At 39.2% G+C, this 21,684-nt stretch overlaps 1 protein-coding gene across 1 annotated transcript; it reads right to left on the bottom strand.

The window, feature by feature from the left end:
* Positions 1 to 235: 235 nt before the first annotated feature.
* Positions 236 to 21,157, bottom strand: LOC129762145 (glutamate receptor ionotropic, kainate 2). The gene is made up of 8 exons (XM_055760137.1): positions 20,937 to 21,157; positions 5,532 to 6,508; positions 5,229 to 5,473; positions 4,979 to 5,168; positions 4,841 to 4,925; positions 4,071 to 4,781; positions 3,731 to 4,005; positions 236 to 3,671 (listed from the first exon to the last, which is right to left on the bottom strand). Exons 1-8 carry the CDS (start codon positions 21,007 to 21,009, stop codon positions 3,441 to 3,443), a joined length of 2,787 nt encoding a protein of 928 aa, XP_055616112.1. The 5' UTR covers positions 21,010 to 21,157; the 3' UTR covers positions 236 to 3,440.
* Positions 21,158 to 21,684: the final 527 nt, after the last annotated feature.

Raw genomic sequence — 21,684 nt, 5'->3', positions numbered from 1 at the left:
GAAATCACCCAATGCGCCCGCAACACGAATACACGTCTCACCTCATTGGCTGTTTGACTCTGTCTGGCGGGAGCTGCGGTTGTGATAGTTGATCGAGTTCGAGACGGCATATAATGTAGGGTGATATATGAGACGGCACGTCTTGCCTCACACATCCCCCTTCCTCTCCGGAAAAATAATTCTAATATAAAAAAATAACGAAAATGCGAAGTAACCAAGTTAACACAGGGTGGTATGGGAACTGTTTCGATATATTATCTCTATTAGAAGTTCATTACAGTTTAACCTTCCGCCTAATATTCATCAAGGTTATCTTCTAATTCTTCTGCTCAAACGCGTCGTGCTGAATTAACTGTCGTTTTTGCTTTGAGATCGCCCAGTTTCATCTTATTCGTTACAAATTATACTTAGCATAACTTTCACCCTTAAATGGCGACCATTTTCATACTTCATTGTTCTTGGGAAGCTCATCCAACACTATACTGGTGCTCAAACTTTGTAGGTTTGCTAAAACTTTGTGGATTTGCTCAAACTTTGAAGATTTAACAGGTCCTGCTATGGTGTACTTGATTGGACGATCTATTATATTGGCTATCGACATTCTGATGTTCCGATATTCATCCAAGCTCAAGTCTTGTTATGTCAATAGCAACGGTTTCCATACGCATTATGGAGCAAACTTTCTTTACATGGGAGGTAACCTTTCCGGTCGTTCATTACGAAATAAATTGCACATTATTTTACTCACTTTTTTGCGTCAAAAGCCATTGCAAGCCACACCTCTCAACGGAGAAAACTTTTCAACTTTATGTGGATGTTTGCGTGAGCTATCCCCAATGTTTATCCTTGAAGCTGTTGGGGGATGACGGCGCATCCATTTTCCGCTATGCTTGTTCTTGTGAAATCCAGATCGCCGCTGTGGATTTGAATTTCATCAAGCTCATTGGCCACGTTTGAGTTGTCATGGCATGGTTAGCATATATCATCGTTTCGTCTCGCTTCGTGCATTCAAAATTTCTTGAATCTAAGTAGCAAAGTTCATACGGACTTATTTCTTTGCAAAATACACTGTCCTACAATAAAATTACTACACTGTCTACACTGCACTCAGTTCTCTCAGTTGCTGTGTATGATTTTGAGCATACATATATTCTCTCAGTTGCTGTGTATGATTTTGATGCAAAACTTTTTATTAGTGGTGTATCTTCGTTGTTTACTTGGAACAATACAGTGCCCAATGCCATCTGTAAACAAAATAGTTTTGTTCGACTCCGAACAAAATCACAAAGATATCACCGAAATAATCATGCGTTGCTTAACGAGCTTGAAAGCGATTTTATGTTCTTTGTCACAGCTTCATTTCAGCGCTTTTATAACTGACCACAAGGGAGCATACATTCTCGCAAAATTCTCGACGTAAGCTCAGATAAAGTGGATGACTGTCGGAAGCTTTATTTATATTTTATCTTTGACGCTTCAATATTAAAACCATTTTCACTAAACTCGTTTCTCAAGAATACATTACGCGCCTGATTCAACGTGCACTTAGAGAAAGGTGATTGGATTTGCAGGACTTGAGGAACTGTCTTTCTCAGCTAATTTCTGCGTTTTTATTATACAATATTATTATCTGGAGCCTCGAGGATACGCACGATTTCGCGATGAACATTCCGGTGCTCTAACGATGCCGAATATCATTCAAGTAAAACGACACATTCGGATTGCTCCGTAGAATGTGGTAAGGTCACGTTATTCATCACTCTATGCGTCTGATAGATAGATCTTGGCAGAGCAGAGTTTGCATTTTACAACTTCACCTTCATCTAATCGATGAGGGGTACGGAAAGTATTCTCACTTAATTGCTTTTTTCGGTGCTCTCATAAACATCACTCAACTGAGTTCGTTTCACTCATACTCATCTGCGCCTTTTTCCTTCTTCCCCTTCAAACCATTTTGATAGGCACTTCAAAGATGTGTTTGTATTTCTTCTGCATGCATACATCAAGCGAGCGGCCTTCTTAACTGGCTATGTACGTATGCGTTTCACCCTTCGTTTCTTTTATGTAGCTCTCCCAGGGAACATAGAATTTTGCTGTTCTCAATACACACTTTGCTCTTACACGATTCTTGTATAATCATGTTTTATCTCATTCAGCTCTCTCAGTGTACATTTCAATTGGCGTTTCTCACAGCCCGACTTCTCGTTAATATATGCGGTTCTCACAACACGCATTTTATCCCAGCTGTACTCTCAACATGCGGTTTATCATAATTGCATCTATTTCATGTGGCTCTCCCGGCATTTATTCAATTCGGCGATCCTCACAACACGCCTTTTTAACTATTGTTTGCGATCATCACCACACGCCCTTTTTCATTAGTGTTTGCGGTTCTCACAACACGCATTTTATTCCAGCTGTCCTCTCAACACGCTGCTTATCATAATTGTATCTATTTCTTATGGCTCTCCCAGCACACATTTAATTCGGCGATCCTCACAACACGCCTTTTTCCATCAGTGTCTGCGGTTCTCACAACACGCATTTTATTCCAGCTATCCTCTCAACACGCTGTTTCTTTCATAATTGTTACTATTTTGTGTAGCTCTTCCAGGGCACACTTTAATCGGCGGTTCTCACATCTTGCCTAATGTTCGCGCTGCTCACAACTGCTCACTGCGTACTTATCATACGCCTCTCTATTTCACATCGCACATAGAAAATTGCGGCTCAACTCACTTTTCCTTGAGCACAACAAATCCATTACTTTGGATTTACTTCCTCAAAGGTCGCACCAAATTATTTAATGGACGCCAATGGGTGATTTCGAAGAAATTTAGTTTGTTTTGATAGTTGTATTACGCGATAACACAACAAAACCTGTCTCGGTCGCCAACTGTGTAACTTGAAACCGCCGCTGGAAATCACCCAATGCGCCCGCAACACGAATACACGTCTCACCTCGTTGGCTGTTTGACTCTGTCTGGCGGGAGCTGCGGTTGTGATAGTTGATCGAGTTCGAGACGGCATATAATGTAGGGTGATATATGAGACGGCACGTCTTGCCTCACACAACTTTGATACTTTTTTTTTCATTCATACGCCCATTGTATCAACAATTTAGCCAACGCAAAATAGTATACAGTATTGTGCTGTCATCTAATGGGAAAACATTGTTTTATTTTTGTATGTGTACGTCTAGTAGGCTTGAAAGGTTCTCGGTTAAATCTAATGATCTATAATAATAAATCTTATATGAAGGCTACTGTTTACAAACTGATTCTTTCTGGCAACAATTCAATGTAAAGATGACATGATTTACTGCTCAGCAATACGTCCGGCTTTCAAAATTAGTTTCATATGTTCTTGCTCCTTCTTTATATGTCTTCTACAGGATTTTAATCTACATTGATTCACTATACACACAAATATTGAGCGAACTACTTGTTGTTCAGGACGAATCCAATTTTATTCAAGTTCATCAGGCTAGCTCCCGTTCTGATATTATTCATTCTTCCAGCTGATCCCGAATCACGTCTGGATTCGGATTTCGAACGTGACGAACTCTTGCTGGACGACGATTCACTGAGTGTGTTGTGTACCGGTTTGCTCGTTATGGACAAATTAAGAGCAAATTTCAGCTCAGCTTTCAAAGCCTCCCATGGTGTTACCTTGAAGAGTAATAATATTGAGCTTATGCTCAGCAAAATAGATTGATTCAGTTAGATACCTTCTCATCAACTGCCACCTTGCGAACGTTCCACAAGAACTCCAGAATCCCTATTATGAAAGCACAGACGCAGCCAAAAATGAGAATCACGAAAACACCGCCCACGTTATCAATGCCCAACTCGGCAGCACTGTCGGCAGCGGATGTCGTTGCACTCTCATCACATCGACCACCTCCGTGCATCTCCTTCCACCATCTGGTCTTCAGCTGATGTAACTTACCTTCTTCCTGCATTTTCAGCACCGCTCCCGAAATAGCGGTACGATAGGGAGAGTCTACAGTGATACATGATCGATCGTGATTATTTCGTCGCAACATTTAAAAGGTTTTAAACACTTACTGACAGGCATGGCAATTCCGTAACCTTTCGAGTCAAGTAACCCACCGATTTGGGTCAGCTCGCAGTACCGTTCCGTAATGTACTCCAGCGATGTTGACTCCATAAGGAACGCATACATCCCACGTCCCTTCAGCACTCGGTCCCTTCCCTCGTCGTTATCTTTGGTGAAAACCGACGGTCTGGTGGACTCCATCGCGGCCCACATCCTCTGGTAGGTGGAAAAGTTAGAGCTACGGAAGAAGCTCAACGTACTTCCACCCGACACCGCTCCGTACTTGATCTTGCTCTGCTGGGCCAAATCTTCCGCACTCTCGATGGTCGCATCCATACGTTCCATCGTCAAGAACGCAGCCAGATTGGCGGTGTACGAGGAGAGCATGATGAGGGCGAAGAACCACCACATTCCGGCGACCACTCGCGTCGAAACGGCCTTCGGCAGAATATCACAACCTTGACCCATGATGGAACCCATGGTAAGCCAGAGAGCGTTCAGCATATCCCAGATGTTTTCCACCTCTTCGACTTCATCCTGTTTGCAGGGATGTGGGTTTTCCCAATCGGCCGGAGCCATACGGGACAGCACGAACAGCAGAACCGAAACTCCGAGGTAAGCGGTGGCCATATAGATCCACACGTCGAGTGACAGCGGTGACAAGAACGAGAAGAGATCCTTCGGTTGGGGCACTGGTTTGGCATAGAGAATACTAATTCCTGGAATTATTTGGAAATTAAGTTCTTAGTGTAAGGAGCGAGAGAAACGCAGCGACAACCTAAGGTCATGAATGGCATGGTAAAGTCTACAGCTGTTCGTCGTTCGTAAGTGATGGTTAGATCGCATATAGCCAAGTCAGCTTTCTGGAAGAACCAAAAAATTCGTTTAGATTTTACGATCGAATGTAAAAACTTACCCGATCCAACAAATGCTTCACCAGTCCATCCCACTTTTTTGTATTCTTATTGTAGGACCCATACTTCCCATCCGGAACGAGCTCCATCCGATATTGGAAACCCAAAATTTTGGAAATTCCGTCGATCAACTCCAGAGAGTAACCCTCGAAACGATTGTTTCCTTCGAGGAACTCGCCTTCCTTCTTCTCTCTGTGAAAATGAGTCAGTTTAAAAACATATCCCAAGAATTACTCTACAGCAATCACAAACTTCCAAGTCAGAAACGGGGCTCCGATACGTGAGGCCACGACGAATGTTTTGTTCTGCAGTGATTCCACGATCTGCATATGAACATCCTCCTGGCTACGAGTATAGTTGATACCATGCTGTGGATCCCAGATAGCGATCTTTTTGAAGCCTTCCTGCGGGTTCAACTCGATGATGTCCAGATGAAAATGCGTCCTACGGCCATTGTCGTCAAAAATTATCGGTCCCGTAATGCCGTGTTCCGTTTTCTGGAAGTTATCTCAACTCAAAAAGGACGCTCTTTCCCATGTGTATCGGTATACTCACAACTTTCATATAGTTAACAATCCGGAGACCAAACGGCCATTGTCTTAAATTCTTGCTACCACAGGACAACTTCGATGGGGTGATCTCCTCGGTGGCGTCCAACTCTCTGATCGCCGTTGCGAAAATTTTAACCGCATCGTTGTACAGCGCCGATTCGGTCTGAACGTGTTCCGGTGAAACTCGGAACACTCGCTTCTTCCTGGCTTCCCCCTGCTCCCAGTCATGGACCGCATTCTTGATGTCAAAACTCTTCGTATCCATCAACCGCAGCGTAGTGATGTTCGATCTGGAGTTTTTAATCTCTTCGAAATCTAGGGTATGAGCATCCAGCGCGGTAATTATGTAGCTTTGATACTCTTCTAGCATTTTAACCTCCTTTGCCTGGCGTAGAATCTCAACGATCTTGCTCGGATCAACCTCCAGTATGATGTGACTCTCCCCGGACGCCTGGATGTCCTTCAACAGTGGTCTGTAATCCGGATTGTCGTCAATTTGTCGCACCGTGATTGGACTATCGGCGGGTCCGTGAATTTGCAGCACATCCTTCAGCCTCATCAACCCCTCGTCGATATCGTAGATGATTGTGAAACTCTTCCAGCTGTAGTCCACGATCAGGTCGCGCAAAGCGTGCGACAAGACGTCCGCCTCCGGATAGAGATTGATCGTCATCGCCTGCAGCTCCGGATCGATTCCACCCAGCGGTTCCGGATCCCAGTGGGTGATAATGTGCGGAATTTCGATCGTCTTGCAGATCGAACTAACGATGCCCGAGGTTAGCATCGAGCTGGGACCGAAGATCGCCGTGACGCCCTCCGACGCCAGTTCGCATGCCTTCCGTTCCGTTTTGTAGCTGTCCTCGGGTGAAACGTACTTGACCAAGGGAACCAGCTCGAAGTGTTTCTCGTGCATGTTGACCCGCTCGATGGCATACCGGAAGGCGATCTCCGCCTCGTAGTTGTCCCCGTGGAAGATGGCACCTGGTGGATTGAAATGGGGTCAAATCGTTTTTATTTCTTTGAAACAATTTTTCTAATCAACAGAAGTGAAAAGGTGTATTTGAAATCTTTGCTGTCAAGAGATTTCAGATAGATTGTTTGCAAAATCTGTATCTTTCGACAGTAAAATCTACACCTTGTACCGTTTTGATTTGAAAAACTTGTGTAGAATGGAAGCCGAGAAAGAAATTTGATTTTAAACACCCACATTAAAAATCTGGCGTTGACAGGTACCAAAATCGTGAAATCACTTAAAGTAGCTAAATCGACCGTGTACGATGTTCTGGAACGTTTTCATAAACGTACAATTGTTGTTCGAATGTATCAGAGGTTGCGTCTCGTTGGAACTTACGATTGGAAGCTGAAGTTAAAGGTATTGAGAACAATTAAGACATATCCGGGACACATAAAACATATCTCTATCACATTTACCATCCAGATAATCCGTATGCGATAAGGTTATTGTACTTTCCGTGCCTGCAAGCAATTAAACAGGACGCTGAAGAAAAATTTAGTGGCCAAAAGACGTGCTCGAAAGTTGTATAGCACGAAGGTCACGAAGGCCACTGCCAGAGGTGATGTCCCCAGCAAATTTTAGTTCGTTTTCGCTGATAAAGGGTCTGGCCGGGTAAGGGAGTTAAAAGTGCCCCCAAACCAAATCACAAGCTGTATGGCAAATATTGTATAGGATATTAAATAAGAAATTTTGGCAGTTTATTTGAACCCCTATGTGGTTTGACGTAGGATCTATAGTGAAAAACGTACTTTTTCGTTTATTTCACGCCATCCTCAAAAGATTCGAGATAAAAATTTGAAAAAATACTGAATGTGCATCTTACTACGGTGTATCAAGAAAAAATATCAAAAAAAAATTTCATCAAAAATTTTAGTACTAAAAAAAATATTGAAATTTTGACAAATTTTTTTTTGGGATTTAGAGACTCAGTACTACTCTAATTCATATTTAAATATGTTTCTACGGCTTTTGTACATATGTGTGATTTTTTTCAGATTTTTTTCAGTGTTGCGCGTTACAAAAAAACATTTTTTTATATATTTCCAAATAATCTGGCTATGTAAGGGAGTAAAAAGTCCCCCAAACCAAATCACCAGCTGTATGGAAAATATTGTATAGGGTACTAAATAAAACATTTTGGCAATAGTACCATATATTTGAGTCCTTATATGGTACACCATATGATCTATGGTGAAAAAGGCACCTTTTCGTTTTTTTTCACGTCATTCTCAATAGCTTTGAGACAACAATATGAAAAAAAACTGAAAGTACATCTTCCTTAGGTGTATCGATCAATATTTTCAAACAATTTTTTCATCAGAAAATCTAACACTAAAAATCTAACACTGAGCTCTCGCCTCCATCAGGTTAACACCATACGAACCTAAATAAAAATATATGTTTAAAAAAATACGAAGCTTTATTGAATATTGTTTTCTGTATTTAATTCTAATTGAACTGAATAATTTTTATTTTATTTTTTCAATTAAAATATTCATCAATGCATATGCATTTCTGTTTGACCAAATTGTGATCGTAACATCCTTTAATGTGGGGTCGAATTCAACCTTGCAATTTTGACGTAGGATTACGTCTTTCGGCAAAAGTGCCAAAACAGAAAACAGGTAATGTTTTTATAGAATACTTAAAATGTTAATAACTATTTTTGCAGCGAATTGATTTTGATGATTTACGAAACGAATGACCTGAAGAGTCATGCACAACATTTGCTTTATCTCTCATTCCCATTTTGAAGTAATAAACTGCCAAATTTGCAACGATTTACCATAGACGCTTTAAATGCAAATGTAGAGAACAAACCCTGCAACATGTAGAGAGAGAGGAAATCTTGCAATTTAAGCTCCGCCCGTAAAAGCAGAGCACTTGTTATTTCTGTTACTCAGTCTCGTTTCAGCGAGTAGCCACAGCGTTTTCTGATTGATTCGAGGTGGACGAGCAATACCAACTCGGAGGAACTCGATGTAGGTTGTAACCTTTTTCAAAGCTTACAAGCTGAGATCACTCGCTTGGTGATAGTTTTGATATCAGTGAAAAGCAAAATATTGTTTGTAAATATAAATAACCGCACAAGAAATAATTGAATTATATAAAACAAATTAAATAAAAGAGAAACAGAAACGAATTTCGCAAATCAAATTAAAATTGGATTCAAATTTCTGGCAACCTACTATGAGTTTCGTCGTCACGCAACGTATTCCAAAAAAACGGGGAACATGCAGCACGGCAAAAAGAATGATGTGCCGTTAAGTGAGACGGAACTCATTTCGGTTAGCCAATCAGGAGGTAGCACAGTGTATTTTTTTTTTATATAAATCGTTTATTTTTACAGGCTCAGTTACATTAGTTTAAAGGAGCCGAATTCTTAAGTATATGTTTTAAAACTATACATAAATAATTTTCCTAACACTATGGTTAGTAAGGTGGAAAACCGATTACTCGCGGTTTACTCGAGTTTAGAGGGTGACATCTTTCAGGAAAGGGATGGGATATAAGGGAATTGTTACAATGTTGATGATCACACTCGATTCTTAAATCTATTGTATATTTACATTTCAACTTATTTTACTGTTTATACCATGGGGGCCAATCGCTCGCAATGGATGAAAAGGAGGGTATAAGGACATAGGTACAATCACACACGAAGATCGATAGCTTTAAGGAAAACATATATTTGGGTCATGTAATCAAGGTCTAACCGAGCCAACACATCTCTCACCGGCACATTGGGCTGTCTTCCTCGGGCCCGAAGGGAGTTTTCTAAATTCGATCTGGCGACAAGATACATCTCGCACGACCAAACAACATGCTCGATGTCGTGATAACCTTGACCACAGACGCAGAGATTGTTGCTGGAAAGATTGAAACGAAAGAGAAGCGCATCTAACGAACAGTGATTGGACATGAGTCGGGAGAAGGTGCGAATAAAGTCCCGACTCAAGTCCAGACTTTTGAACCACGGTTTGAGGCTAACCTTAGGGATAATCGAGTGAAACCACCGGCCCAATTCATCTTCGTTCCATTTGCGTTGCCAGTTAGCGATGGTATTTTTACGGACTAAAGAAAAAAATTCATTGAAGGCGATTTGTAGCACAGTGTAGAGTTATTTGAAAATTCGAACCTAGTTAGCGCAGGGATAACAGGCGGATTTCACTGCTCACATCTCTGCTAAACTCATCAGTGGAGCCGATACCAATACAAGCACAGCATCTAACTGAGCACAAAGCGCGCAATCCACAATTGATGCGTGATGACGCCACGCATCGTACGATCCTTTGTAAGGACGGGATCCGGAATGCTATATAAGGCCCTCTAGCCCACTCGACGCTCTCTTATTCCTGGATTAGCGAAGCAAAAAGTGGTGTTAATTTCGGCAAGTCCAATTTCTTAGTGAATCTAGTGTTAGCATCAATTTAATTGCTTTAGCAAACAGTGGTTTTGTTCAATAAAACATTAACAGTGCGCGAAGATAGTGAGCCTTGCTAGTAAGGCTATTTTCATATAGCCCTGGTCCTCCTCATAGCTAACGTCGAGGCCAGCTAATAGGTGAAGAGGTCGCATCCGGTCGAAGAGTTAGTTAGTCGACACATTTACGTTATTTTCCGACCGTGAATGCAAGGTGTCGCGAGTGAACAAAGCCGAGATAATTCCTCTCGGAGTGCACATACCGCTATCCAGGTCGCCGAAGGTCGTCCACCAACATACGACCAACCACCATCATCTAATCTTCCGACCAGAGTCGGAATTATAAGACGTAGCAGTCGAAGACGTCCATCTTGCCGGTTGGGAACCGGAAAACGCAGCGCAGCAGTTCTCTGAAAGCCGGCACAGCCGCCGGTAATAACTACGTGGTGACGGTATCACAACAGCGACGGAAGCAGATATGAGCAGAGCGAGTGAGTTCGTTTAGATCTTTTCAATAAATAAATTGTCATTGGATTCTGGAATAAAGTGTTATTTGATTCGTTTCTATACATTTTGCTTGCGATATTTTCTTGTGTGCACCAAAGAAATTGATTTCAGCTTGATTAGCTCCAGCATAGAGAAGGGACAGGTGAGTTTCCACTAGCGCGTTTTAGTCGATCCTGAGAATAATTGAGTGAGAGTTAGCTTGGCTGGCTTAAGAAGACGTCCGCATCGGAGACGAGTGGAAGTCTTCGTGAGTTACAAGGTGTAGGGGAAAAATTACCATAAGCTCAATAATACGTCTAAACTCAGATCTCCCCAAGCAAACAAAAATCAGTTTATATACTACACGGGCTGAAAAGTCCCGGTATTTCAAATGAAAACGATCGCTGTATTTGTATTGTAAGCTGTATTTATTCCTCAACCTAGCTTCCTTCGAGGGCAATACACATAGTATAGCGAGTTACAACATTTCAATTCCTTCTCTGTAGTACGAAACGTCTAAATCTTCAAAATATGCCTCAGTATCATTCTGTAGACTGCCTATCGCCTCAGCTAACTCGCGTAACTTGACATTACGATCGTTCAAAACGAGTCGATGCACTTGTTTAACGATTTCTGGATTCGTAGCCTTTTTTGGCTTTCCAGAGCGATGTGCATTTGCGGTGATTGTACGGCCCATTTTAAATTCACTAATTTCACAGAATTGGAATAACATTTCGTCAACCGCCAACAATTGATTGTTTAGAGTGTTTTCCCCAGCAAAAACCAATATTTGAACAAGATAAGATATTCTTTTTTTTCCATTTTCTATACGAATCCTCAGGTAGTGACACTATAACAACTGTAGTTTGTGAACAAACGGAATGTCATGAGACTTCACACATAAGCTAGTGACAGATGCACCTCTCGGAATGAATCTGGTAATTTTTTATTGGCGCCATCTGTTGAAAATTCCCGGGACTTTTCAGCCCATCTAGTATGTAGCGGGTAGATACAAATGATATGCAACAAATCAAATTAGTTCCGTGAATGTAATCAAACAAAGCTATCTGTTCACTGATATTGCTGATGTTTAAACTAAATTTGCTGTAATGAATGACTAATGCATTGAGAAGGGTTCAAAGCTTCGCAAAATTTTATTGTAACAATTTGAGATTCATCACAATCGATTCGAATGTCATTTCTGGCAGTTGGTTTAAGGGGGTATTCTAGTGTAGAGACACGAATTTCGGACGTCTTTCGAGCTCCATAAGAATAAAACAAAAAATATATTTAATATCCATTATATCATTATTTGTTCATCTTTCTTTTAACAATAAAACAACAATTGAACGGAGAAAAAATATTCATAACTAGAATAGTTAAGAGCTGTTGAAGTGAGAGGGTTGAAAAGAAAGTTGTGCCATGGCGTACACGATTCCAACCCTTCTGGTTATCTGAATCAAAAAATCGAACAGGTTCTGAATCAGTAAAGATGCCGCTATCGCATGAACTTCGGACAAGTCAAAAACATCTTTTTTGACAAAATGGCGGCCGTTTGAAAAACAAAATGCGGTTTAAAACGTTTTTTCTTACGTTTCCCGATTTTTCAAAAAATAATAAAATTATAAAAATATTATTTTTAGAGGTTCATGCGATAGAGAGAGATGTCAGCAGATTGTATCCATATTAATTCAACATGAATCGGTTCAGTAGAACTTCAGATATCGTGTACGCCAGTTTGAATAAACTAGTTTCGAGAAAAACGTGTTTCAAGTTCATTGTTATGGCCGTACTAGAGCAGATACCGCATCACTAAAAAGGCTCTAGCTCGGTAAATAACAGGATTTTCGATAAGCCCTTTTTTGGGTATATTCTTGAATGCCTAAACTACAGAAATATGAAGGAAATTTTTTTGGATTTTTTTCAAATTTCTAGACTAGAATACTGCCTTAGGTTAATTTAAAAAAAAAATTAATAAAGAGTTATGCAAGAGGATAAAAACGCCAGAATTGTATTAAACGAGCTCTGAAAGAACTTGCACCTTATTTTATTCAACGAGATGGTAATAACGGCATATACAGAACTTCAGGAAATCCACAAGGCACTAACAGCTCATTTCGCCAAAATGAAATTCTATTTTTAAGTTATCGCTTAAAGGGGTATTCTAGTGTAGAGGCACGAATTTCGGTCGTTTTTAGAGCTCCGAAAAAATAAAACAAAGAATAATTTCACTATTCATATACACCATTATTTGTTTACCTATTTTTTTTAGCAATAAAACAAAAATTTAACGGAAAAAAATATTCATAATTAGTATAGTTACAAGCTGATAAAGTGAGGGGATTGAAAAAAAAGTTGTGTCATGGCGTACATGATTCCAGTCCTTCTGGTTGTCTGAAACAAAAAAATCGAACATATTTTGAATCAGTAACCATGCCGCTATCACGTGAACCTCGGACGAGTCCAAAAGATGTTTTTTGACAAAATGGCGGCCGTTTAAAAATAAAACATTGCTTTTTAGCACGTTTTTTGTGACGATTTCAATTTTTTTTAAATAATAATATTAAAAAGTAATATTTTTGACGTGGGACTACGTCTAACCGGAATATATGGAGGGTAAAATGAAAACCTAAACACAGAACATGCAGGAAAAAATGAAAGATTTCGAATGCTTATAGCTCGAACATTTCGTACTGGATAGGAGAGATGTTTGCATCACTTGATAGGAAATATTTCTACGCATCTATCGCAACTAACAAAATGTTGTTTTTCATTAGATAAACAATTGAATAACTGTAAAATATTAGGCGTTATCTAAACGCCCTAACTGCATCGTTTTGATTGGCCCGATTTACGGTTTCCCTAACACAGCCATCAAAACCAAGCAGCCTTGGGGAAATCGGCATTGCAAATACTTGAAAGTAGGGGGACTTTTGTTCTCATCGAAAAATGTTCCCTAACACAGACTTTAAAACCAAGCAGTGAAATCGGCATTGCAAACACACGAAAGAGCCTAGAGGCGAGTGAACTGAAAAGTTTAAACCCTCTTGAAGTCAAAAAGAAGAAAAAGAACACACGAAAGTAGGGGGAGCTTTTGTTCCTACCGAAATGTGTTCCCTAATAGAGATTTCTAAACCAAGGTGCCTGGAGAAATCGGTATTTCAAATTCATGCAAGTCGGGGGTATTTTTGTTCCGACTGGAATGTGTTTCCCTAACACAGACTTCAAATCCATGAAGCGTGGGGAAATCGGCATTGCGAATTCATACAAATCGGGGGTATTTTTGTTCCGATTGAAATGTGTTTCCCTAACACAGACTTCAAAACCGAGGTTTCTGGGGAATTCGGCTCTGCAAATAAATGCAAACTGCGAGTACTTTTGTCCTCGCTTGCCTTTGTGCAGAGTGGAATATGTCTGTCCTAACATGATCTTCTAAACTTAGGAACCTGGGAAAATCGTGCAGCCACTAGAAGCGAATAAACTTCCCAGTTTCAAGCAAATTCGAGATTCGAGAAGTATGTACACTTTTGGGATGTAAACTTCAGAGGGAAATGTAAAATAAAATAATCGTTTGATAATTTTTTTTGTCTTTATTGGAAAGATTTTCAGCCTTAGGCTGGTTCATCAAACGTTTGATAATTCTTCCGTACATATATTTTGTTCTAGTCATCATACCAAACGTAAAAGGTTCGTCATTAAATTTACTTGTAACGAAGAACAATCAATCACAATAAATGAATTGACTTTACACGGCATTTGTTCATTTTTTTCACTCACAGAGCAAATATATTGAACTCAATTGAGTTTGGAAACTGTTTCATTCAATCAAGAATTTAATCAATACAAACGAATGATTGCTAAGCTAAGGTAGTTCCACGTGAACCTTGCGGTTATATCATAGATATAACCCACTCATTTTTTTTATTGGTTCATGCGATAGAGAGATGCATTATGACTAATTTGCAACAAATTTGGAATGGATCGGTTCAGTAGAACTTAAGTTATAGTGTACGCAGCTTGAAAAAAATAGTTTCGAGAGAAACGCGTTTGTAGTTCTGAGCCATGGCCGTACTAGATTAGATACCGCATCACAAAAATGGCCCCCTTAAACATTTTGGCAACAAAAATTCATCTGCTCATTTTCACTTGTTGCTTTGATCTGTCAATTTCGGTTTTCGTCTGGAATATAGGTATTTTCAATGAAACGTTGTCCAAAAATCAAAGCATTTCAGCTTATCGATCATGTTTTATGTCAACATTGTTATAATAGGTTATGTGCAGGGTTGCCACATTTAATTCTGTAAAATTTTCTGAAAAAATCTGTATATCTGTATTTTAGCAAAAAAAAAATCTGTACCAAAAAACTGATGGAAAAAATGAAAAGAAAGGATTATTTTCATTTCAAATTCATTTTTCTTATTTATGGGTTGTTAAAGTCGTATCAATACAACAAAATAAAACGCTCTAAATTGGATGATGTTTATACATGGTTTAGTTGAAATCAATTAATTTCATCTTTGATGCTTCTCCTTGAGCCGATACATGGTTCTTTGCTATCAAAATAGAGCCCATCATTGTGGAAGCGAACCGATTTCTAGACTTTCTTTTGTTGCGTTGTGAAGTGAAAATATTCGCTCAACACACGCAGATGAATGTGGAGTTATAAAAAATACAGCATTGGATAGAATCACGCCCATCACGACTTGCATGTATTTGTAAAGCGTATTCCCCAGAAACACTGATTTTGAAGTCCGTGTTAGGGAAACACAGCTCGGTGGGAACAAAAATACCCCCGACTAGTGGTCCCCGGATTTTGAAATTAATCGTTCATCAGCTAATCGAATACTTTTCATCAGTTTGTTACTCGATACGATTAATCGTCCCAAATAGTCGATTAATCGATTAATCGCCACACTGAATCAATCATCTGGAATCAAAAAAGTGTTCATTCCGCCTGAAAATCAATTATTATCTTTTACGCTTCTCTAAACTCGTAAACGAAGTTCAATGCCGTCAACGCGAATTGAGCATTGTTTGGGAGTTTTGGGGAGCGTAAAAGATAATGGTTGAATTTCAGGATAAAACAGCAGCGGCCGTACGTTTTTTTCTCTCTGGGTTTGGTTCGATTAATCGACGCAAATTATTCGTTCGCTTTGATTATTGGTTGCGCAGTATTTGTTCGATTAATAATCGATTTCTGTAGGAAATATTCGAATAATCGAACGATTATCGGGGATCACTACCCCCGACTTGTATGTATATTTGCAAAGCGGATTTCCACAGGTACATCGATTTAGAAGTCTGTGTTGGGGAAACCGTAAATCGGGCCAATCAAAACTTGGCAGTTAGGGCCTTTAGACGACGCTTGACATTTTACAGTTATTCAATTGTTCATCTCATGAAAAATAAAATTTTATAAATTGTGATAGACGCGTAGAAATATTTCCTATCATTTGATGCAAACATCTTTCCGATCTGTTAAAAAATGTTCGAGTTATAAGCGATCGAAATTCGGGTAGGGTTAGGACACAAATCGGCAGAACAAATGTATGGGAAAAAAAGGAAGTTCTTCCAGTTTTCATGTATTTAAACCGTTTAGAGATTAGTTAATTGTAATGTATAGCATATCAAACAAATCTTAGAGAATTTCCGATTCGATTGGTATGCAAATCATGAGAATTCGTTCACAGTGAAAATAGTTATTAACGTTAACTTTATTTCATAAAAACGTGATCTGTTTTCTTATTTGGCACCCTTCCTGAAAGACGTAGTTCTACGTCAGAAAAATACTGTAAATTCTGTATCTTTGCTGAACAGCTGTAATTCTGTATGTATAGATTCTGTATTCGAAATTGTGAGAAATTTGCGAAAAATCTGTGAAATACAGAATATTTTGTTTATGTGGCAACCCTTGTTATGTGCCTGTGCAACATTTTTATTTTTCTGATGGTCGAACATTTCAAACTACGCAAGCTGGCGCATTAAGATGGAGAACGAAAGAAGCTGCAAATTGGAACGTCGGAGGTACCGTCATCCGGGGGTAAATTGATCACCGGGGTGAAATTGATCAAAAGTATTACTGAAAACAAACATAAATTTTCAGTGGTATTATGCAATTTAATTTCAAACTTTTTTAACCTGACATGTTCAATAACCGCTGAAGCTTCTTTTTGTCAATGGTTCTCAACGAATCACTTATTAAATTGCATGAAAATTAACATTTTTCTGAATAGCATCTTCGTTTCCATTTTTTATTATGGTAAAGAAAGATATGGTGCTCCCGTGGCCGAGTGGTTAGCGTCATAACTAACATGCCGGGTTTTCGGGTTCGATTCCCGTTCTGGTCGGGGGAATTTTTCGTCAAAGAAATTTCCTCCGACTTGCACTGTGATCACGCGTATTCTAGAGCTTGCCACTCAGAATGCATTCAAGGCGTGTTATTTGGCATAGAAATCTCAACTAAGTACTAATAAAAATGACGCAAGTAATACTACGTTGAGACGGCGAAGTTCCTCTAGGAACGTTAGTGCCATTGAAGAAGAAGAAGAAAGAAAGATATTTTCAACACATCAAAGCAATATTTATAGTCGTTAAACATATCAATTCACTTCTAGCCGATACTTGATGAGTTGAATAAGTAATCAAATACTTGTAATTACTATTCAATCAAGTTTAGGTTTTAGGAAGTTATGGAAAGACATGACCACACCTTTAGGTGGATTCAATCAGGTTAAACCCTTGAATTATCATTTAAATGACCGTAGGTGAAGAAATAATTGATTTTCTATGCATATTTGTACATATTACACTAGAAAATCCTGAAAAACATAGATTGACCAATTTCACCCCAAAGCTACATTTTTGGAATTTTTAGTCTCAAATTTTCCAAATTAACGCTGAGGGATTTTTTTGAACAAATATTCCATAACATTTTGTAGCCTTAGCACCAGTACTGATTTTAGAAATAATTGGGTATTAATCTAACTAAAACAATCGAAAATATTCACATTTTTCTGAAAATAGTGATCAATTTGCCCCCGGTTTACGGTACCAATACCGACTATCGGGTTGTTAATAGAAGACAATCGGTACGTTTTGATCCACCCGTGTCGAAAACCGTGAAGCTAGTTAGAACGGCGCTCCTTACGCTTTACCGCAACTAAAAGAAAGTCTCATGGTCCGACGATCTTGAGGAGTCTCCCAAGTGCGCTCAACACCTTGGCTGCCGCCGGTGTTCCGGTCGTACAGTGATAGACATTCGTTTAGCCGCACTTGGAAAAAACTTGAAACACTTACAAAACAACTAGGAATATTCTTTTCATCGGGATACTTATTTGCTGTAGTGATAGTATATTTAAGTCAATTTTATTGAAAGGACGCGCGTCACAATCGCACACACATAAGGCGGCATCGGTGGATGTAGTAATGCTTCGAAATCCGGACGCTTAAGCGCTTACGAATATAACTTCAACCACTAAAAAATATTGACATATCATAGCATGAAAAATTAGCGTTCCTATAGAATTAGTCTAAGTTATGAATCACAGAACTTCACAAAATCATGTTATATTTGTTAAAAATTTGAAATTTCTTTCATCGTGTCGTGATTTTAAATCCGGACACTTTTGCTTTTAAATCCGGACACTTGTTTTCTTTGCAATTCTTTGGGAGAAATTATTTATTGATTCTTGTAGAACTTATTAACGGGTGCGTCATAAGTAGCGGGACTAAATAGAAACACGTTTGGTCAAACGAAAAGGATTGACTAGTAGACAGTTATTCATGAAAAATGGAAATCCAAAATGGCCGCCACTACAAGATAGCGTCATTTTTTTTTTCAAAACTCCATAAATATGGGTATTAAGAGACTCAAATAAAATCGAGGGACATGTAATGAAACATCTAACTGTAGAAAATGGAAATCTGACGTGGCTCATTTTGAATTTGTGTTCAAATAGTCAACCCCTTCATTTGACTCACATATTAATGCAGTTTTAAAAAAAAATTTTTTTTCAAAACATTTTGTGGTGGCGGCCATTTTGAATTTGCTTTTTTCATGAACAGCTGTGTTCTACTAGTCAATCTCTTTCGTTTGGTACGCATATTGATGGGGTTCTGAGAAAATATGTTATCCACAATTTTGTAGCGACCGCCATCTTGGATTTACATTTTTCATCAATAATTGTATTCTACCAGCCAAGCCCCTTTCAATTGATACTCATATTGATGGGATTTTGAGAAAATATGTAATCCAACATTTTGTAGCGACCGCCATCTTGGATCTACATTTTTCATCAATAATTGTATTCTACTAATCAAGACCTTTCATTTGATACCCATATTGATGGGGATTAGAGAAAATATGAAATCCGTCATTTAGTAGTGGCCGCCATTTTGGATTATGGAGATCCTGATATACGCACCTTTATGATGACTGCAAAGATAAAGATGTGTTCCAAACTTCAGATCAATCGGTCAACAGGAAGGGGGATAAATATCTATTAATGTGGTACAGCGCTACAGACAAAGTTACAAAGTTACCCACGTACATACAAACGGGTCATATAATCGACCCCGTGCTGTATGCCGAAGAGTTTTGGGGTTTCCCGGGTCGAAAATCTTTGCTCCACACTCCATACTCCATACTAAGTGTTCTAACATACCCTTATGCAACTCCTTCAATGAGAAATTTAATCGTCAACTTTTGACCGTCCGGATTTAAAAGCATTTTCTGAATGTGCTTTTTATTCCGGAAATGGGTTTGTGAAATTCATATTGATTTTTGATTTTTTACATTTTTTTTCGTTAACAGCTAGGTACTATGTTTGACACTAAACTAAATTGACACAATAATAACTATCAGTCACTTTAATTCAACATGCAAAAATTGTCATGATATTGAATGTAATGAAAAAGTGTCCGGATTCAGAAGCATCACTGTATAAACATTCAAACGTCGTTTTTTCCCGAGACATATGTTTAGCCGCAGGGCATAAAAATCAGGTTTTCGCATAATCACCAAGCCTTTATCTGTGTTTTTTGAAAAAAATGCTTGGGAATGTTCAGTTTACAAGATAAATATTAGATGTGCAACGTAAGAAGTTGGTCAGATTAGTGATTTACGTAGAATTTAAAGAAATGACGAAAGGTATTCTATTCACGGAAGAGGGGCGGAAAATAATAAAAAGATATTCAGTGAACAAAAGTTTTCTAATCGCTCGATCGTAACAAAAATTGGTCGATCTGAGAAAGTGGTACGGAATTTCATTAAATAGTGCCAGAAATAGCAAGCAATCGAAGGCGTGGTTTGCTGGGAAGGACATTCCGCTTCTTGAATGACCTGCTTGCAGTCGATTGCAATCCCATAGAGAATCTATGGAGGATCTTGGCCGAGATGGTCTATGCAAACGGATGGCAATTTGACAACATTTCCAGCCTCAAGGCAGTAATTCAGGAGTGTTGGGCTATAATCAATATGACAACACTTTAAAAGCTGTCTGACTCGATGCCAAAATTAGTTTTCAAAGTGATCCGAAATGGAGGTGGACATACTAAATATTAGCTACCGATTGGACTCGAAATTTGGCGCACAAATTTTCTTTTATTGACATTTTAGGATGCGGCTAAACGAATGTCCACCCTGATTCCACATATTTTAATTACTTAGAAAACAAAAAGTGAATTTATACTTTTTTTTTAGAATGAATTTGATGAAAATAAACAATAATAGTCTTTTATGACCAAAACTGTACAAATAATTGACTTGTTTTTATAAATATTGAGAAAAAATAGGGTGCAGCTAAACTAATGTCTATCACTGTATAATGATCTGACCCTCAACTTGTTGAGCGGAAATTCCTAGACGAAGTAAACCAATCAGTTTACTTAGTTTGTACTTTTATTACAAGATTATGGACGTACCGTACTTCAAGGATAAAATCACGTAGAAGATTGAGAAAGATTGAGGTATCCGCAAAAGACGAAATAATTAATTTTATTGAATGAATCGGACACAACGCGTCCGAAAAACATGACAACAATTAGTATTGAAACGGCGTGCCGATTTGCGCATGCGGATCCGGCATATTTTCGTACCCAAACAAACCGATCGGTACTCTCGGTTTGGGACACACCATGTGCTTCCTCGTATTTCTTCGGGCCAGCGTCGGTTGAAAGCTGCGCGCGCAAATCTCTTATGCAAAAATGGCGATCATTAAAATCTTTACTTCAAAATTGTGAACTGAACTTTAATGTCACGGTATTTCCCGGAAAATTTTTATTAGCATTCGTCAATATGTACACCCAAAGAAGTAACAACTTGTTCCAACATGTGCAATACAGCAAATTAACTTTGCACTCCATCACCCAGTGTTTTTCACTCCGCCATTTTCATAACGAATAGAATCAACAGCACCAATCGATTTCCAGCTAATAAAAACCAATCCCAGCCCGATTTTATCGATAAACAATCAAATTCGAACTCACCCACCGGAATTTCCCGCTTGCTCTCAGCGAATGCAAGCAGGAAACCGATCAAAATGTGATAAAATCGGACCATTCTGGCCGATTTTCCAATATGGCGTCCGCTAGGATATTTCTTCTTCGTCGTAGTCTTCGTGCACCGAATCACAGTTTGTCACCCGCGTTTGTGTACTCCGTTTGAATGCTGTCCGCTCGACGATCGCCACCCGACTGACTGACTGGGGAGTGATCGTGAAAAGCGTGAAAATGTTTGTGTACACAACACACGCTCGACCTGGGGACGGCTATTTAATGGCGCCATTCGTGACAAACGTGAGGTGCAGCGACAGACCGGTCGAGACTTTGACCGAGTGACTGACTGAGCTGTTGCTCTGCTTGTGATGCTGTCTCCGTTTGCCGGCCACCAGCTGATGAACGAAAAACATGATTTTATTTTCGATTCAGATGTTGTTGGTAAACAGTCGGTAAACGATAGCTGTGTGTGCGAGCGTGTGAATGGGAATAGATGCACGATGTGAATTTTCTTGGGGGTGGGCGATGCATCTTTACAGAATGGAAAGCGAGAGCTTATCAGAGAGAAACCTAATTTTCAGGCTATTTCCGCTTTGAAAGTGGGGGGGGGGGGGGGGTTCAGAGCTTGTCGTGTTCTAAATAGTGTAGCAATTAGGTCACTGGAATATTTATCAACGAGAAATTTGGAATCATGCCTAATGTCACAATGTGACATTCATCAACAATCAATCAATGAACG

Source organism: Toxorhynchites rutilus, chromosome 1 (assembly GCF_029784135.1).
Source record: "Toxorhynchites rutilus septentrionalis strain SRP chromosome 1, ASM2978413v1, whole genome shotgun sequence".
Classification (NCBI taxonomy): domain Eukaryota; kingdom Metazoa; phylum Arthropoda; class Insecta; order Diptera; family Culicidae; genus Toxorhynchites; species Toxorhynchites rutilus.
Note: the sequence above shows the minus strand (reverse complement) of the source record. Positions and strands in the feature narration are given on the sequence as shown.

What these genes read in the sequence shown, in the direction of transcription:
- LOC129762145 (XM_055760137.1), bottom strand. Translation starts at nt 21,009, where the DNA reads ATGGTCCGATTTTATCACATTTTGATCGGTTTCCTGCTTGCATTCGCT. An exon ending in CATGCCATTCATGACCTTAG is followed by an intron (nt 4,782 to 4,840) that starts GTTGTCGCTGCG and finishes AAATAATTCCAG; the next exon opens with GAATTAGTATTCTCTATGCC. An exon ending in AGGTGGCAGTTGATGAGAAG is followed by an intron (nt 3,672 to 3,730) that starts GTATCTAACTGA and finishes TTACTCTTCAAG; the next exon opens with GTAACACCATGGGAGGCTTT.